The 20,814-nt window shown below is 38.9% G+C and overlaps 1 protein-coding gene across 2 annotated transcripts in view; it reads left to right on the plus strand.

Annotated features, from left to right (window-relative positions):
* The window catches only part of MON2 (MON2 homolog, regulator of endosome-to-Golgi trafficking), a 522,785-nt gene that overhangs the window by 116,301 nt on the left and 385,670 nt on the right, over nt 1-20,814 (plus strand). For both annotated transcript variants that reach the window (XM_033958262.1, XM_033958263.1), the window contains exon 9: nt 2,662-2,786. In XM_033958262.1, the coding sequence (XP_033814153.1) occupies nt 2,662-2,786 (125 nt within the window). The remainder of the gene's footprint in view (nt 1-2,661; nt 2,787-20,814) is intronic.

A 20,814-nucleotide genomic window follows, 5' to 3' on the forward strand; every position in this document is an offset into this window, starting at 1 on the left:
ATAGTAGTTAGTGAAGTGAACTTTAAACAAAGGGACCCAACTTAAAATCAATTGTGAGCCAACCGAGAGCAGAAAAATACGAGTACCCTACTGTACCTGAATGTGTGTCAGGCTTGTCGGTGGCTTATATATTTAGGTACAGTAGGTATTTTTCTATTTCTGTTAGGCTCACAATTACAAAATAAAAGTTAAAGTGAGATTTGAACCTGGGTCTCTTTAAGTTCACTGCACTAACCATTAGGCTACTCTTTGCAAAAAATTCCCATAACACCTGAAGCTATCAGAGAGCCTGGTATCCTCTTTCATTTTCACTTTCAGAGAAGAAGGAGGGGGACAGCAACCATTAGAGGATTAAGGCGGTGTCATGCTCTATCCCTTTAGTGGCTAGCGCTCAATCAGAGCACCTTTTTGTACCCTAGAAGTGACTGAGGCCTAGATGCACTAAGAGGTTCTGTAAGACCTTATGAGTCTGCATCGATCTGATTTTTTGGCAATTCAGAAAGAGCTATTGATGCACTAAAAAGTTTGCATGCAAATGATTCATGCGAAAGTTGACTCTCCGATCCAATGGATCCTTGTAAGAGTAACTGTCACACATGCGCAGAGCTGGCAGGAGAAGACTGAATAGCTGAGGCATGAGACAGCTTCCTGCTACTCAGCTGTTCGGGGCAGGAAACCTTTTTTTTTGTTTAATTTTTTTTAATGGGCACAGATGCTGTGTGTGTAACATAAGCACAATATCTGCCCCATTTTAAAAAAAGTAAACCCCTCCGGCCGATGACACCTTCCCCAACGACCCCCCAATGTAGGATGCCCCCCCAGTGTGAGACAAAAATGGCAGGAAGGATGCCCACTCCCTTCTGCCATGCCATCCACCCATCCCACCCCCCTGCGGCAGTGAAACAGCAGGAGGGATGCCCACTCTCTCCTGCCATGGCAGTCCCCCCCCCCGCAACAAAATGGCAGGAGGAAAGCCCACTCTCTCCTACCACCAAAAGACCCAGGCGCCCCCCCAAACACCCTGTACCCATGATGCACCAGGGAGGGAAAGACCCACCATTTTGGACTGACAGGCCTACGAGCGGGATGGACTGAGCTTCCCTCCTGCGCCAACTTCTTTGAAAAGATATGGGAGGGGGGGAGTTGGTAAACCTCCGGTGGCAGGAGGGAGTGGGCATCCCTCCTGCCTTTCGGGGAGGGGAGGGGATGTTTGGGGGGGGGGTGCCTGGCGCGGGAGTGGGCCTTTAGTGGCAGAAGGGAGTGGGCATCCTTTCTGCCATTTTTTCTTGCATGGGGTAGGTGGGGTTGGCATAGCCGGAGGAAGCGGGCATTTCTCCTACTGTTCTTGCTGGTGGGGTGGGGGGAGGGATGTCAGTTCTCTGTGCCGGTTCGTCGAGGAGGGTCATCATCAGTGGGGGGTGGGGGGGTGCTTTCTTCTTTTTTTCTAAGGGGCCAAATATTGTTCATGTTTAACATGCACAGCATCTGTGCCTATTAAAAAAAGAAAAAAGGTTAGTCAGGTAAATGACTGGTCTTGACCAGTCGCATTTTGTGGATCGCTAAAAGCGATCACTTTTTTTAGTGCCTCAGGAAGCTATGTTAGAGCATCAGTCACTCTACTAGTTTACATGGCATTTTAATATTAATCAGCTTATTCGCATGGTTGGATCGGGGAATGAGCGATCATGCAGAAAACCAGGCGGTGAGCCGTTTTCTGCATTGGGTCGGCAAATGTGATTGTCACTAAAGTTGTTAAAACAGGTTTAACAACTATTGCTGGCTTTAGTGCATCTGGGCCTGAAACAGATCTAACTTAGGATGTCCTTCTTTAAAGACTTGAATGTTTCTTCCCATTAATTAATCACTGTTGGACATTCTGATATCGATCCCTCCCTAGTCCCACTCAAAACATACACCCTTGCTATTTGGATGTACTGCAGTGTTGGGCAGTGGCGTAGCAAGGGTGAGAGGATCCCTCCCCGTCCTCGTCTCTGCCCCCCCCCTCTGCTTCACCTGATCCCTCTGCTGCACATGTGCCTGCCTCTTCTAGTGCGCCCCCTTACCGCAGCAAGCAACAAGAACTTCAACGTGCTCCTCCCAACCACATCATCTCTTCTGCTGCCATCACTTCCTATGCGCAGCTCCCGGAAGTGTTGTCAGTGGGAGAGACAGCGTGGTTGCAAGGAGCACGTTAAGGTTGTTACTTGTGGTGTTGAACAACTAGAGGTATGGGGGAAGGGATGGGGGCACGTGCATGGCGAGGAGTAGGAAGAAGCGGGAGGTGGCAAGGAGGAGGGGTGCCAGCGTCCCCACCAACATGGTGCCCGTGGTGGACCGGCCCCCCACCCTCCTTTACTACATCACAGGTGTTGGACACCCCTTTTCTGCTTTTACAAATGGGGATTTGGATGTTTCATGCCCATGAATGTCCATTTGGCCATTTTGAGACATCCATATGCATTGAAAATAAGCACCATATCAAGGAAACATGCCTGCATCAGTGTGCACATTTTGCATTTTTGTTCTCTCAGCTGAGAGTATATTATCTATCCATTGAATTATTTATTTTCAACATACTTTGTAGTTTGATATTTTTGAGACTTTTCAGAAGATTTGCCATGATAAAGAAAATATAGTGTATTATTTTATCATTTCTTTCAGGTAACCGAATGTGAGATCTTTCTATCACTGCTGGTGAAGTTTCTTGATGCAGACAAACCACAATGGTTGAGAGCTGTGGCAGTGGAATCTATACACAGACTCTGTGTACAGCCTCAGCTGCTAAGGTAGTAGCATTTATTTAATAAATCTACAAATCACCTGACTAAAAAACCATCCTGACCATTCTGTGTATAAAAATACAGTAAAATATTTAAAAACATGTCTGTAAGGTGGTATTTACAAAATATATAAAACAAGTTGTTTCTTGCATCAGCAATTCCAAGCAGTGAATATCAACATGACATTCAGTTAAAGGGACTTGGTCTCTTTTAGCAGGTATATTTTTCAAATGAAAAGTAAAGCTGGTGAGCTAAAAAAAGGATCCATCAGAGATGGACATTATTTAACATTAAATGAGGAAAGCATGTGGAACGTAGCATTTGGAATAGTTTCATCTCAATCCTTTTGTGAGAGTGCATGTGTGTTTGTATCTGTGTTCTCTCTAATTAGGGGTGGAAAGAGAAGTAGTTTGAAGTGGATCCAAAGCATTCCACTGTTTTAAAAAAATAAAATCAAATGTGATAATATATCCTAACCATTAGATATCACTGTCAACACATTTCAAAGGATGGATTTTAGGATTTAAAAATAGTTTAATCACTGTGTGTACAGTCATGTCCTATACCTAAGTTATCATAGGTGAGAGATACAAGACCCTGATTGGGTTTTGGATGACAAGTCCAGGTTATGTCCTGTCATAAGGGATGTAGGTAAGAGCTGAAGGATCCTGATGGTTTAAAACTTGGAAGAAAAGGTTTCTCTTTAAGAAGGAAGAAAACTGCAGACCTCGCAAAACTTGAGGCTAAAGCAGGAGACTCGGAGCCCAAAAGGGGAGGGCACTGTAGGAGGGTGTCAACCCATGAGGAACCATCAGTGGGGAGAGTTGTCCCTGGATGGTGGGGACAGGAAAGCCTAAAGTCAAGGAGAGATTTGTTCATATTCGGAAAAGGCTAGAACAATGTGTTGCAAACTTTTTTAAGCTGGCACACTAATCGCAGGACTATGGTCGGAGGGCACCCCGAAATGCATGGGATGGAGGATTGGACTTTAAAGTTATGGCAAGTTTGGTCCTACTTAAGGGAAGGTGGCTGTTAGACTAGAGCTCCTAGTCCTTTTTGAGAAAGAGCCAATCTTTCTTTTTTGGATACTTTTAAAAAGATATTGAAACAAGAAACCCCCCAGAACTTGTTAGAGGGAGAGAGGTTGGTGTCTGTGAGAGAGACTGGAAGCTAATAATAAAGATTTTGTAATCGCTCACGGGAGTATAGTAGTGCAAATCAGCAGTTTAACCAGAAATGGGAATTTATCGAGTGTGTGGGTGATTGAGGATATAGACAAAGTGGCTGAAAGAAGTGTATGTGTAGACTATTTCGGATCCTTTTTATTAGAGACTAGTCCTTAATCTCTTAGCTAGAGTGACCAGTGTTTTTCCATAAGCCAGTGGTGGCAAGTACTACAGCAGGGCTGCTCAATTCCGGTCCTCGAGATCTACAGGCAGGCCAGGTTTTCAGGATATCCACAATAGAATAAAGAATTTATTAAAAAAAAATAAAAAAAGGATATCCACAATGAATATGCAAGAGAGATTTGCCTGCACTGCCTTTTTGGTATGCAAATCTCTCTCATGCATGTTCATTGTGGATATCCTGAAAAACCTGGCCTGCCTGTAGATCTCAAGGACCGGAATTGAGCAGCCCTGTACTAAAGCCTCAGCTCAGAAGGACTGGTTACCACAGCCTTGTCACACATTGTCTGAAGGCAAAAAGAATGATTGTACTTTTCTAGTAGGCAGTACACTTAGCAACCAGTAGCAAACTACAGTGATATGAAAGATTTTGTTTACTTTCTGATTTTCCTGTTATTGCATTTATGTCACACTGATGGCTTCTGATCTTTACACAAAATATAATAGAGAAAGAGAACCCAGGTAAACACATAACAGTTTTAAAATTATTAATTTATTTAAATAAGTTATTCAATATCCATATCACCTATATGAAAAATTAACTGCCCCCTAAACTTAATAACTGGTTGCACCACTAAGATGTTCCCTCTAAGGATTGTTTGGGTGCGTTCAAATTTTTATTTTGTGTGAGCAACAAGTTCTAAAAGTTTTTTTCATATGATCAACAAGTTCTAAAAACCAACAATTTTTCAGATTTGCAAGTATTTTTGTGAGTAACCATCCTAGAACTATGAGCAGTTGCTTACATGCTCTGCTTAGAGAAGTTGTCTTCATTGTAAGGCCCACAAGCCAATGGTGGCCCTCTGAGACCTCTGGGGGCAGTCAGTGGAATCTATGCAAAATATCATCCACTCCCCTGTTGGAATCTGGCACTTTTTGTTTTCAGCGCTGCAGTCCTGCACTCTTTGGGCCATGGGCAGCGTGAATGAAGGAAAACAAGCTGTCTTGGCAGCCCTGGAAGCTTTCCCTTTGCTACAGCTTCCTGTTCCTGTGGTAGGAAGCAGTAGTGGAGGGAAAACTTCCGGGGCTGCCAAGGCAGCGTGTTTACTTCATTCACACTGCCTGTGGCCCACAGAGTGCAGGACTGCAGCGCTAGAAACAAAAAGTGCCAGATCCCAATAGGAGGAGGGTGCAGGGTTGGAGGGAATGGAAACAATAAGTAGATTGTTTATTGTAAGCTTCTGTACCGCTACTAATGACTAGGAAGTCAATTCAGAGCAGTTTTACATGAGCTTCTGTTAAGGTGTTACAATACAGAGTTGGCATTTTCTGAGATGGTTTAATTAAATCACAATCAATCATCCTACTTATTTTCACCTCTTTTTACCATAATCAATCTACCAGCTTATATATACACATAGAATCATGTACTGTGTTCATACTACAGTGGTACCTTGGATTACGAGCATAATCTATTCCAGGAGCATGCTCGTAATCCAAAATGCTTGTTTATCAAAGCGAGTTTTCCCATAGGAAATATTGGAAACTCGCTTTGATATGTTCCCCCCCCCTATAACCGGCATTGCTCCCCCCCGCTCGCAAAGGCCCCCTCGCTCCAACCGGCACCCCTCCCCGCCCGAACAACTTAAACTTACCCCCCCCCAGGTCTGGCACCGGCACGCAGGCACAGATCGTGTCGGTGCCTAGAATATCTTCCGGCTTCTGCCTGCCTTGAGCATGCATCTGCGCATGCTCAAGGACTTCTAATTCTCCCTCTCGCCCAAGCCCTCTTGCCCCGCCAGCCCCGACCGTCCACGACAGCATCAGGGCAAGAGGGAGCCCAAGCCTTCTTGCCTCTAGCGATCCCCAACTCCCCCACCCCCCGCCGATGATGATGGTACCAGGAGGGAGCCCCAGTCCTTCTGGCCATGACCCCCCCACAAGATTGGGCAGGAGGGAGCCCAACTTCTCCTGCCCAGGCAAACCCACTATCTCCCACCCCTGATTGGCCCAGGCAGCTCAAACCCCGCCCATAGGTAGAGCCTGAGTCGCCTGGGCCAACCGGAAGAGGCCTCATAGGCTTAGGCCCCTCCTGTGGGCGGGGCCTTAGGCACATGGGCCGTACTCAAGCAGATAGATAAATTAAAAACTGATAAATCTCCAGGTCCGGACGGAATCCACCCTAGTGTACTGAAAACTAAAAAAGGAAATAGTGGAATTACTATAGCAGGTTTGTAATCTATCCCTGAAAACAGGGGTGATCCTGGAGGATTGGAAGATAGCAAATGTTACGCCCATCTTTAAAAAAGGATTCAGAGGTGACCCGGGGAATTATAGACCGGTAAGTCTGACTTCGGTCCCCGGGAAGATGGCGGAAGCACTGATAAAAGACAGCATCGATGAGCATCTAGAAAGGAATAAACTGATGAAAACAAGCCAACATGGCTTCTGCAAGGGAAGATCATTCCTAACGAACTTATTACACTTCTTCGAAGGAATTAACAAACAAATGGACAAAGGGGACCCCCTAGACATCGTATACTTGGATTTCCAAAAAGCCTTCGACAAGGTACCCCATGAATGCCTACTATGGAAACTGAAGAACCATGGGGTGGAAGGAGAGGTGCATAGACGGATCAAAACTTGGTTGGTGGGTAGGAAGCAAAAGGGTAGGAGTGAAGAGCCACTACTCGGACTGATGAAGGGTCACAAGTGGTGTTCCGCAGGGGTTGGTACTCGGATAGCTGCTGTTCAATGTATTTATTAATGACCTAAAAACAGGGACAAAGTGCGAAGTTATAAAATTCGCAGATGACACAAAACTTGTTAGTGGGGTTAGGACTAAAGAGGACCTAACCCTAACCCTAACCGTGCCGAGCTCTGCGCTTGCGGAGATGGTGCAGTATACAAATCTAAGGTTTAGTTTAGTTTAGACTGTGAAGATTTACAAAGGGACCTGAACAAACTGGGAGAGTGGGCAAATAAATGGCAGATGAGCTTTAATGTAGAAAAATGTAAAGTCTTGCATGTAGGAAACAGAAACCCAATGTACAGCTATATGATGGGAGGGCTGTTAATGGGTGAAAGTAGCCTAGAGAAGGACTTACGGGTACTGGTGGACAAAACAATGAAGCCGTTGGCACAGTGCATAGCGGCCTCTAAGAAGGCGAACAGAATGCTAGGCATTATCAAGAAGGTATTACAATTAGAATGAAGGAAGTTATCCTGCCGTTGTATCGGACGATGGTGCGCCCGCATCTGGAGTACAGCGTCCAATATTGGTCACCGTATCTTAAAAAGGATATGGCGATACTCAAGAGGGTACAGAAAAGAGCGACAAGATTGATAAAAGGTATGGAAAACCTTTCATATGCTGAAAGATTAGAAAAACTGGGGTTCTTTTCCCTGGAGAAGTGGAGGCTTAGAGGGGACATGATAAAGACTTACAAGATCATGAAGGGCAGAGAGAAAGTGGAGAGGGACAGATTTCTTCAAACTTTCAAAAACAACAAGAACGAGAGGGCATTCCGAAAAATTAAAGAGGGAACAGATTCAGAACCAATGCTAGAAAGTTCTTCTTCACCCAAATGGTGGTGGACACCTGGAAGGACAGAGTACGGTATTGGATTTCAAGAAGGGATTAGATGATTTCCTGAAGGAAAAGGGGATTGAGGGGTATAGATAAAAGATTACTATACAGGCCTAGAGCCGCGTGAGTGGACTGCTGGACGTGATGGACCTCTGGTCTGACCCAGCAGAGGCAATGCTTATGTTCTTATGATATGATTTCTGATGATTGTTTGTTGTCTGTTTTATCATGTTTTTATAAAATTATGTATGTAAATTATGTAAACTATTTAGTTTTAAAAGGTATAGAAATTTTTTAAATAAATAAATAAAGATTGAGAATACCAGGGTTATTATTACGTTGGACTTTGCTTAATGGGTGAGGTAGGATTTATGTTCTTTGACCCAGTAGAGTTTGCCATATGTCATGATGTGTTGGATCTGCATTGTCATGTCTAGGTTTGGGTTCAGCCATACTCCTAGGTTTCTCACCCCAACCATGGAAGATTTTATGGTATTGCCGTTCAAAGTTAGTTGGCATCTTGGGCTATTTCCTCCCCATTGTTAATTAGCATTAGTTCTGTTTTCTCATTGTTGGCTACTAGTCCATTTGTTTGGAGCCATCTGAAGATTTTTCCTAGGCCTATCTTGATCCTCTGTTTAGTTTTCACATTTTGTTTCTTTAGTTGGTTTATTGGTTAGAGGGTGTCTGTGTAGATGTAGCATTCCCATCCCAATTTTCTGATGAATTTCCCCAGTGGTTGGAGGAAGATGTTGAAGAGCATGGTGACATAGTGTGGTACCCTAAAGACTGTTTCTTTCCAGTTGCTTGTATTCTCCTGCCATTCTACCCTCGTTAGTCTTTTTGTAAGAAAGGATTCTATCCATGCCATGACATTTCCTTTGAGACCCAAGGCCAAAAGTCTTGATTTTAGTAGTATGTGTTGGACTAGGTCGAAGGCTGCTGAGAGGTCCAGGAATCCCAGTAGCATGTCTTCTCCTTTGTACATGGTGTTTGAGGACTGAGTACTGTACTACTGCTAGCATGGTTTCTGTGCTCAAGTATATTCCGAAGCCTGATTGGGCCTGGTCAAGTTTTGATGTGTTTCCTCGAAAGTCTGATATTTGTTGGAAGGATAATTTGTCTATTAGTTTAGAAATCCACGGTTGGTTGGCTACCGGTCTGTAGTTCAAGAGGTCTTCTAGGTCTTTTTATTTTTCAGAATGGATTTGGTGACTGAGAGTTTCCATTTAAATGGAACTTGACCTGACTCTAGTGATTTGTTGATAATGTCTGTGAGTGTCCTGGGCCTTTAAATTCTCTCATCGGGCGTATAGGGCTTGTGGTGAGGGATCGTGGGCCTGGTTTTATTCTTAGTAGTTTCTTCACCTGGATCTCTATGATAGGTTTGAATTCTTCCATTATGTCTTCTGTTAAACATTGCATGTTTGTCCATTGGTATGTTGTTATTTAGGCTGATGTCTTTCTTTAACTTCCTTATTTTCTCTGTGAAAAAGTTATTGAAATCTTCACTGTTAAGGAGCATTTAGTGGTTATTTATTTTTTCACCAATAAATCATATACTACCTGTATAGGTATAGCTGTCAGACCTCTGTGGGAAGAAGGAGAGGAAAGGGGAAGAAGATTCCAGATCTCTGTGGGAAGAAAGATGGGGAGGAAAAGAGAAGATGCCAGACATCTGTGGGAATAAAGATGCCTAAAAAAGTGGCTGTTGATTGCGTGTCAATCACGTGATGGTACCGTATAGAGAATTGTGCCACTGGGAAAGACAGGTTTCCAGGCCTACATTTCCAGTGCCTACCTTTGTTATGAATATTGCCTATGGAGGCGCTTTAGGCCGCCTAATGCCACTTCTGGCATTAGTGTCCCACTTGGAACTCACTGGTACTGGGACACTTTTGGTTTGTCTGCTGGTTGCTATTGTGTTTGAGAGAAGATTATGGCCAGTGACTTTGATATATCTTAGCACGTGAAACAGGACTGCTGTCGAGCCTAGCAAAATTGTTTCTTCTTGTGAAGACTTCTGTTTAGAATCAGCATTGGATCGTTTTGGAACTAATGATTGGTTTTGTGACTGTCCCTATTACAACTATGAAGATAAGTACCTTGCTGTATAGTGACACTAAAAAGTTTTTTAGTAACTTGAAAACTTTGAAGTCTTGATATAATTGAAAGATGGAGTTTTTAAATTGAAAGATGGAGTTTGTAATGCATGGCTTTACAAAGGGAAGGTCTTGTCAATCCAACCTGATAAGCTTCTTTGATTGGGTAACAAAAAAATTAGACGAGGGTGAGTCCCTGGACAAAGTGTATTTGGACTTCAGTAAGGGTTTGATAGTGTCCACACCATAGATTATTAAACAAGATGCACTCATTAGGGCTAGGAGAAACACTGATAGCATGGGTACAAGACTGGCTTAGCGGCAGGCTTCAAAGGGTAATGGTAAATGGTATCCCCTCAAAAATGTCAAGAGTGACCAGCGGAGTGCCACAGGGCTCAGTCTTGGGCCCGATGCTATTTAATATCTTTGTAGGGGATCTGACTCAGGGACCTCGAGGCAAAATTACACTATTTGCCGATGACGCTAAACTATGCAATGTTGTGGGCAAGGCAACAGAACCTGACAGTGCAACCAGGCCCAACACTATGGAGCAGGACCTGCTTGTATTGGAAAAATGGTCCAGTACTTGGCAACTAAACTTTAATGCCAAAAAATGTAAAGTAATGCACCTTGGCAGCAGAAATCCATGCAATACATACACCTTGAACGGTGAAAACTTAACAAGAACTACTGCAAAAAGGGACTTGGGAGTTCTCATCCTGGAAGATATTTAAGCTGCTAATCAGGTGGAGAAAGCTTCAGCAAAGGCTAGACAAATGCTGGGTTGCATCAAAAGGAGCTTTATCAGCCGAAAGCCGGAAGTCATACTACCGTTATACAGATCCATGGTGAGACCTCACCTGGAGTATTGTGTCCAATTTTGGAGGCCACATTATCAAAAGGATGTGAAGAGATTGGAGTTGATACAGAGAATGGCCACAGAGGATGGTCTCAGAATTTAGAGACGTCCCATATGAAGAACGCCTTATAATCTCTCGAGGAGCACAGAGAAAGGGGGAACATGATAGAAACATTCAAATACATCACGGGTCACATCCAAGTGGAGGAGGAAATCTTTTCTCTAAAGGGTCCCACGGTGACAAGAGGGCATCCACTAAAACTTAAGGGAGGAAGATTTCATGGTGACACCAGGAAATACTTCTTTACCGAACGGGTGATTGATCAATGGAATGATCTTCCACGCCAGGTGGTCGAGGCCAGTAGCGTGCTCGACTTCAAGAGTCGATGGGACAAACAGGTGGGAGTACTACAGAGTTATGCTCGAACGATAGATACTCCAAGGAAGATGGGTTCTTGAGTAGGCAGACTAGTTGGGAGGGAGGGTTCTTGAGTGGGCAGACTTGTTGGGCCGTCGGCCCTTTTCTACCGTAATACTTTATGTTTCTAAGACTGATGACTGTGCTTAGCCCCAATACAGGACATATGTTGTGCTGGATGTATGGGGTGCAATAATTTCTGAGGTCTTTTCACCACAATTTTTGATGTCATTATTTACAGAAGTCTTTTGTCAAAGCTGTTTCAATACTATATATACTGTAGTATTGGTTTTGACTTTAGTAGCAGTTCTTGGTAAATTGATAGTATATGTAGCAGTGTGTTACCTCCACCTAGAAGACCACACCTCCAAACAAGTAGAAAATATACTCTCATACCTCAAAGCACTGAACTACCAGATCCTCAACCCCCAACTCACACATGAAAAAGGCCACCAACTAGATGTCGCTGCATAAATGTCCCAACACACTCACAATCCCGAAATCCACATCTCAAATGGGGCCTGGCACCCCTCCCTCTGGTCAGATCACTACAAATACACCTTTAACATCAATTGGGCTCAATGCAATAACAAGCAATCCCCTTCCAAAACTTCTTTCAAAACACGCCAAAAAATCGAACCCTCCAAATTCTGGGACAAAGCAGACCCCGCAATCACCAATATAGCCCCCAACGAATTCATATCACAATGGCGTACTGTAAGCGAAACCATCCTGAATGAGCTAGCTCCTGAAAAATCAAAATCCAGAATCTGCAGACCGTCAGACAAATGGTTCGACACTGAACTTCTCCAACTAAAAAAGCTCTGCAGACAACTAGAAAGAGAATGGAAAAAAAAGAGCCTAGAACACACAAAAACAGCATGGAGAACTCAAATCAACCAATACAAGAACAAACTCAAGGAAAAACGGAAAGCCTACTACTCCAAAATGATAGGCACGGAAACCCTAGACACAAAAAAGCTATTCAATCTAGTAAAGAATCTCATCGACACCAAACCTCACCTAGCTACACAAGGAAACCACCCACCGACAGCTATCCAACTAGCAGACCATTTCAAAAATAAGATCACCAAGATCAGAACCACATTCAACAATACTCACACCCACCTCAACAAGATAACAACAAACCCTTCAACAGGAGAAGCCATCGCCGCAGACAGAAGCTGGACAGTCTTCCCCGTATTACATTGTTCGGATATGAATCGACTACAAAAAATACAGCCAAGCTTCTTGCGACCTAAATAACTGCCCCACCTACCTGTTATCAAACTCCTCCACCACATTCAGAGCCAACCTCATGCTATGGATTCAAACTACATTAACAGAAGGTCAATTCCCTCAATATCTTGGATAGATCATAATCACCCCAATCATAAAAGACCACAAAGGCCCAATAGATAACCCCTCCAACTACAGACCAATCGCTTCAATACCAATATATGTTAAAATAATAGAAGGTCTAGTTGCACAATACCTCACCAACTACCTGGAAGACCATAACCTACTTCACCCCTCACAATCAGGATTTCGAACCAACCACAGCACGGAAACACTACTTGTAACACTACTAGACACAGCTCGACAGCAAATTAGCAAAGGCAAAAAGATGATGCTAATCCAACTTGACCTCTCTGCAGCATTTGACCTGGTCGACCACTCCATACTGCTACAAATACTTGACGCCATTGGGATCTCAGGCAAGGTCTACAATTGGTTCCAAGGATTCCTCAAATCAAGAACCTACAGGGTAAAGTCCAATAATATCAAATCAGAACCATGGTCCAACCCATGCAGAGTTCCACAAGGATCACCTCTCTTTATTTCCTCCCTTGGAGCCACTTTAGATAACTTAAATGTTACATCCTTCAGCTACGCAGACGATATCACCATACTCCTCCCCTTCGACCCATCAGAGCTCACAACTACAGCAAAACTGGAAATAACCCTAGATGCAGTGGAAAAATGGATGGTAGACCACAAACTGAAACTAAACTCAGATTAAACAAAATTCCTTCTGCTCAAAAAGGCCAAAACTCCCACCATTACAGAACTGAAAATTAAAAACACCAAATACCCAATACAGCCTGAACTCAAACTCCTAGGAGTAACAATAGACAGATGCTGCACAATGCAGTCCCAAATCATTAAAACATCCCAGAAAGCTTTTTTAATTATGAGAAATCTACGTAAAATAAGAAAATTCTTCGACCCAGCACAATTCAGGCTAATTGTCCAATCCCTAGTCTTAGGTCTACTGGACTATTGCAATTCCCTCTATCTACCTTGTCCTGTCAACATGATAAAACAACTTCAGACTATACAAAACACTGCCCTCAGACTAATCTACTCCCTGAGAAAATATGATCATATTACAACTGCCTTCCTAGACTCTCACTGGCTATCTATGCAAGCACGAATTCAATTCAAATTCTACTGTCTATTATTCAAAGCATTAAACGGCTCCGCCCTCCCCCTATCTAAACAATCGCCTAAACCAGATCCTCACCTCAAGACAAAGAACTCCGAACCCTTTTGCCTTCCCTCCACTCAAGGGCACTCAGCGCAAAAAGATGTTTGGTAACCTTCTGGCGATGCAAGCAGCAAAACTTATCCACTCCATCTCCAACCTGTTGACGGCAACGGGCGACTTCAAAACTTTTCAAAAAGAAATCAAAACCCTACTTTTCAAAAAATTTATCCTTTATGGCTTGGACACGCATGAAGGAGGTCGGTTAACAGAAGAGCTCCGTATAAAAAGTCCTTGAAAGAATAAAAAAGTCGCAAAAATTTGAAGAATTAAGATTAAATTTATGATAAAAATAAACTCAATGGCGTCAGGAAAGCAAAATAAAAACGACTTCGCAGTCTGTGGAAGCAGCAAGAGAGCAAAGCCCGAACAAGAGACAGGATCCAAAACAGCAGATCCAGAAGTAATGAAAGAACTTAAAGAAATCAAACAAATGCTTTCAATTCTCACAAAAAAAGTTACAGAATTAACAGATGATGTTTCAACATTAAATAAAAAGATGGATCTAATCGAATTAAAATCTAACGATTTAGAAGAAAGAATGATAACTGTGGAAGAAGAAATTCTCAACACAAAAACTGAAAAAAAGAAAATTGAAACACTTACTAAAGAACTGGAGGATTACTCGAATCGTGAGAGAAGAAGCAATGTTCGTCTGATAGGTTTACCGGAAGGAGCAGAAAAGGGGAATCCGGTGACCTTTATAGAAAACTTATTACCAAAACTACTTCCTCTACAAACTAAATATCCCATAGAGATTGAAAGAGCACATAGAGTGCCAACAAAGAGGTCAGAAAAGCATCAAGGACCGAGGCCACTGATATTTAAACTACTACGCCACCAACAGGTTATGGAAATTTTTCATCTTGCAAAACAGAATAAAGGTTTACAATATCAAGATGCCCGTATTCACTTTGTCCCGGATTTTGCAAAAAGCACAGCAATTAAAAGAAAGAAACTGCTGGATTTGAGACCACAACTACGTGAACTGGGAGCAAAATTTGGTCTTGTATACCCAGCAAATATGAAAGTAACCATAGCAAACAAAACTTTAACCTTTGATAATGCTGAAGAGCTACAAAAATATATACTAAACCAGGAAATGCCAATGTCATCTTAATTTTCTTTATTTTATTATAATTCAAATATTTTGAATGTCAAGATTGAATGTCTTATAATATAAACAGGTAGGGGAAATGATATGTTTTTCATTGTATTAAGAAGAGCTAATATCACCTTGTATTTTTTGAAATTATTGATTGAATATAATAAGTATTTAGCAGATGAAAAACAGTATAGAATGTTTTTGACTCTGTTCAAAAAATTCCTTCAACGATCTTTTTACTAGAAATATGGATAGACTATACATTCTAGAATGGAATGATTCTTCAAATGATAAATTAACATATAAGTATACAAGATCTTAGATAAAAGTAATATAGTTTTTAAACAAGGAAGAATATAATATTTATTAGCTAATAAATAAGAACTTAAATATAAAAACGAGATATAAGCCCTTAATTGGTTTTAGAAAGTTAATAAATAAATTAACTATTGATATTAATACTAACAAATGCTGTAATGAGCAGATCCTAAATACTATTATGTGATTGAATCATGGTCCAGAGCTTTCTTCCTATGGAATGTATGTAAGAATGAATGAAGATGTATGTATATATAACCCACTTCTCAAAAGACAATACAGGAAGAATAAACCTATTAAAAATCCTTTCTCGGGTTCAATGGAACTACAAATCCCAGAAGTCCTTGCAAAAGGAAATACATGTAAAGAATAACTCTTAAAACCGGATGAACTATGAATAAATATGATTAAATAAACTACTAGACTTGATAATAAAGGATAAAAGATTACATCGGATGAAAGATCACAAAATAAACTAAAATTAGATCATCGCTGGAACCGGAACTTATTCGGAACTAACAAACTATTGAAAAGAAATGAATAATACTCTGGATATAAAAAATACGAAGAAGAAGAAAGGAAGAAAAAATAATATTTACTTGGATGAATATCTTAAAAATGAAACTAGGAAGTATGTTATATGAATGAGGTATGACTCTGTATAATGAAGGAAGGAAGCTCTGGAACGGGGAAAAAAAAAAAAAATCACATAGTACAAGTAGCACACATATGTGAAACATTGTTTATTTTCCAAAGAAATGAAACATCTCATTATATAATATATAAGTTTAAAAGAAATATAAGGATCTAGAATATATTCATAAACTTATATATTACTTAAAAATATTATAAAGAAATAGAATTAGAAAATATAAAGGTGATATATATGAATTTAAAAAAAAAAAAAAAAGAAATTTACAATATTTTTCATATTATTTGAATTAATAAGATATACTAATAGTTATAAAATCTGAAAATGATACAGAAAATAATATTTGAAAAGATTAAATTTAACATTGGAAAAAAAAAAAAAAGGCAAAATGTTTAAATATTATATGGATTGTTAATGTTATTTAGTAATATTTGATATATTTGTGACTTATATCTGAATCTTAACAGGAAATGGACTTTTGTGGAGTGTTTTGATACCTGACCTAAGATGCGTGTTGCCAAGCATACACAGTTAATATTGGGGGGGAAGGGAGGGGAGGGAGGGAAGAGGGGAAGAAAGAGAATGGGGAAAATATATTATTACAATGTGTGGATAGCTGAAAATAATAATCATATGATTTCATGTCAAATTTTAATTACAAAAGTAAATGGATATTAAAATTTTTTCAATTAATGTCAATGGCTTAAATCATCCTATAAAAAGAAAAAAATTATTAGGTTTTCTCCATAAGCAAAACGCAGATATTTATTTCCTACAAGAGACACACCTTTCGGACACTGAATCTAGGAAGCTAACAGAAGGATGGATATCAAAATGTTTTTATTCACCGGCAATAGGGAAGAAAGCAGGGGTAGCGATAATAATAAATAAGAAATGCAAAGCTGATTTTAAATTAATAAATTCTGACTCTTCAGGAAGATGGATACATATTAAAATGGATCTGGGAAATACAACCCTGGATTTATTTAATCTTTATGCTCCTAATTCGAACCAAATGGAGTTTTTTTAATCAAATTCAACAGATATTACTACCACTGGCTACTTCTAACTTAGTAGTAGCTGGAGATTTCAATGCTGTAATGGATCCAATTGTGGACAAGAAACCAAGTAAAATCATAAAATCTTTAGGACTAGATAATTTAATACAATCTTGTAATTTAATAGATATATGGCGTATCCTTCATTGTAATGATCGAGAATATTCTTTTTGTTCTCAGGTCCATAAATCTTTTTCAAGAATTGATTATATATTTGTAACTAATAACATAGCGCAGCGTGTATCAAAAGCAGTTATAGATCCAATTATAATTTCAGATCATGCTGGTGTGTGGATTAACCTTAAGAATTATAATATTGATCAATTTAATTCAATATGGAGATTTAATAATGATTTATTAGCAGATTCGAAATTCTTAGAAGATCTTAAAGTAAAAATGCAAGAATTCTTTCAACTTAATTCTTCAGATGACATTAATATAGAAATTTTATGGGATGCTTTTAAAGCAACAATGAGAGGAAATATTATTTCTTATTCAGCTTTTATTAAAAAACAACTTAAAAAACAATATGAAGATATGGAAAAACAAATTAAATTATTAGAAAATAAATTAATTAAAAAATGGGAAAACAATACATTACAAGAGTTGTTAAAAGTAAAAGTTAAATATAATGAGATTTCTTCTCAATATGTGAGAAAAGACATTTTCAATAAACAAGTACAATATTATGGCAATTCAAATAAAGCGGGAAAATTATTAGCAAATTTTCTTAAAGCAAAGAAAAGAAAATCCAAGATTATTGCAATAAAAGATATACAAGGTAACACACATACCAGCACAAAAGATATTATAACACAATTTCTTGATTTTTATAAAGAATTATACACTTCTAATTCTTATAAAAATAAAGAACAAGAAGGATTAACATTCTTAAATTCCTTTCTTGGACCTAATATTCCGGATCATATAAAAGGAAGTTTAGAAGATCCTATATCTTTAAAAGAAATAGAAACAGCATTGAAGTTTCTTAGAGTTGGATCCGCTCCAGGTGGAGATGGGTATACTGTTGAATTTTATAAATCATTTCAAAATATCATTTTACCACATCTGTTAAATTTATATCAATATCAAATAAAGAATGAAAATATTTCAGGTACTATGGCAGAATCGATAATTATAGTCTTACCAAAACCAAACAAAGATCCTACTCTGGTTTCAAATTACAGGCCTATTTCGTTATTAAATGTGGATAATAAGTTAATGGCTAAAGTATTAGCACTTAGATTGGCAAAAGCTCTTCCTTTCATTATAGATGTACATCAAACAGGATTTATTGCTAAAAGACATTCATCAAATAATACTAGACTAGCATTCCACTCATTAAATTTAGCAAAAAATATAAATGATCCAGCTTTTCTAGTATCTTTAGATGCAGAAAAAGCTTTTGATAGAGTAGAATGGAATTTTATGTATCAAGCTTTACAATGGTTTGGTATAGGCTCCGGTTTTATTAAAATGATCCAGACATTGTATAGCTCTCCTGGTGCAAGATTATATATTAATAATAATTTATCAACTAGATTTAATTTGCATAGGGGAGTTAGACAAGGATGCCCTTTGTCTCCATTACTTTTTGATATTGTCCTAGAACCTTTATTAATTGCAATAAATAAGACTAAGGAGATAAAGGGAATCACGTTTTCCAACTGGGAATTTAAACTTTCTGCATATGCAGATGATATTTTATTATATTTAAGAGAACCGGATACTACTATTCCATGTATACTTAATTTATTAGAGAAATTCGGCACTTTTTCTGGATATAAAATTAATTGGAGCAAATCTGAAGTCCTCCCAATTAATGTTCATTGTACGAAAGGACTATTTGACCCATATTCATTTATTTGGAAAGAAGATGGAATAAAATACTTAGGAATTATGATCAAAAATACAATTGAAGACACAGTCAAAGAGAATGAAAAACTTTTATTGAAAAAAATAACAGAAATGTGTGAGCAATGGAATCCATTACATCTTTCTTGGTGGGGAAGAATTCAAACAATTAAAATGATGGTATTGCCTGTAGTTTGTTATCAAATGAGTATGATACCAATATTTTTTCAGGGGTCATTTTATAAAAAACTTAACAATATTCTTACAAAATTTGTTTGGTTTGGGAAAAGACCAAGAATCGCTTTAGTATCATTACAAAGACCAATTGTGGAAGGGGGGGTAAATTTTCCAAATTTTTATAGGTATCATCAAGCCTATATTTTAAGACAGGGTATGTATTGGATCCTCCCAGATCTCATGGAAAATGTACCAGATTGGCTGTATTTAGAATGGCAGCTCCTGTTCCCTTTATATCCAGAACATCTAATTACCATAACAATGCCTAGGAGATATAAAGATAACAGAATCTTTTTAGATACTTGGAAAACATTGAGATACATAAGTAACCTATCACCAGAACCAATAGCTAAATCTCTAAATCAATCAATATGGGTAAACTCCAGGATCAGAATTGGCGGATTTAAAATCGTCTGGAAACAATGGATAAATGCAGGAATAAGAACATTGAATGATGTCATATCAGAAGGTTCCTTGCTTAGTTTTTCACAATTGCAAAATAAATTTGGACTAAATAAAACACAATATTTTAAATGGATGCAATTGAAGCAAGCCATTCAAGTAGGGTTCCCTGAATGGAAAGATCTTAATACCCAATATAGTTTGCAAGTTTTATGTTTCCAGGCGGATTTCTTGGGACACCAAGCCGCAAAATGGTATAAATTAATATATGGATTTCTAAATAAAAAAAAGAAAACTGGACTTAGGAATATTTGGAGCATTGAGATTGGACAGACAATTTCTGCATCTCAATGGCCAAGATTCTGGTCCTGGAGATTAAGATTAACAAAGTCAGCATCTATGAATCAAACATGGATATTTTTATTACATAGAGTGTTATGGACCCCGACGCGCTTGCAAAAAATAGATAATACTAGATCTAATAGATGCTGGCATTGTAAAATAGAAGTAGGGACATTAGATCATTTAATTTTTTTTTGTCCCCAAATTAACATATTACTAGAAAATCATATTGGTCTCTCATATGATACCATATTATTTGGTACTGCAATGAGAACACAAAGTCCAATATCAGCAAACAATAACAAATTGCTTTTAATATTGACAGGAGTTGCCATGCAGCAAATCACACAAAATTGGAAGGATTATACCAAGCTAAATTATACATTCTGGTGGAACTCGGTGTGTCACATTTACAAAATGGAGAAAATATTGGCATTACAACAAGGAAATATAAAAATTTTAAAAAAATATGGGATCCATTGACAAAATATTCTAAAGATCAGATATCTTAACACATTGATAATAATAATATAGGGTTAGGGAGGGAAATATAGAAATTAATATGAGAAAAAATGAAAAAACAAATAACAGGGGAAAGGGATTCAATATATATGATATGATATTGTACATACAACTATAATTATTATAAATTAAATATTATGCTATTCATTTATTGTAAGAATGAAAATTTTATAAATAAAAATTAAAAAAAAAAAAAAAAAATTTATCCAGATATCTTAACCCAACCCTTCCCCCTCCTCCTAGATAAATTCTCCCCCAAAACCTCCACTTAAATAATCTCTTCCTCCCCAAAACACCAACCAAGTATTCAGATCCCTGAAATGTAATGTAATCTTATTTGTACTCTAACTGTAATCTATTTGTTATATCACACAGTAACATACAGTCAATTTAATATCCAATTTGCAAGTTCTTCCGGAATTAATCTAGGTACTTCTCCTCCCTTGTAACCAAAAAAAAACCCCCCAAAACTGTTGTAACTTCACTGGAAATGTCCAGTTAGCTCTTTTGTAATCCGCCTTGAACTGCAAGGTATAGGCGGAATAGAAGTCCCTAATATAATGTAATGTAATGTGTCGCAAACTTTTTAAGCTGCAGCATACTAATCTCAGGGCTTCAGCTGGAGGGCACCCTGAAATGTGCAGACGTCCTGCAGCCAATTACCACAGGGGGGGAGGGTGCT

Source organism: Geotrypetes seraphini, chromosome 9 (genome assembly GCF_902459505.1).
Source record: "Geotrypetes seraphini chromosome 9, aGeoSer1.1, whole genome shotgun sequence".
In the NCBI taxonomy this organism is placed as follows: domain Eukaryota; kingdom Metazoa; phylum Chordata; class Amphibia; order Gymnophiona; family Dermophiidae; genus Geotrypetes; species Geotrypetes seraphini.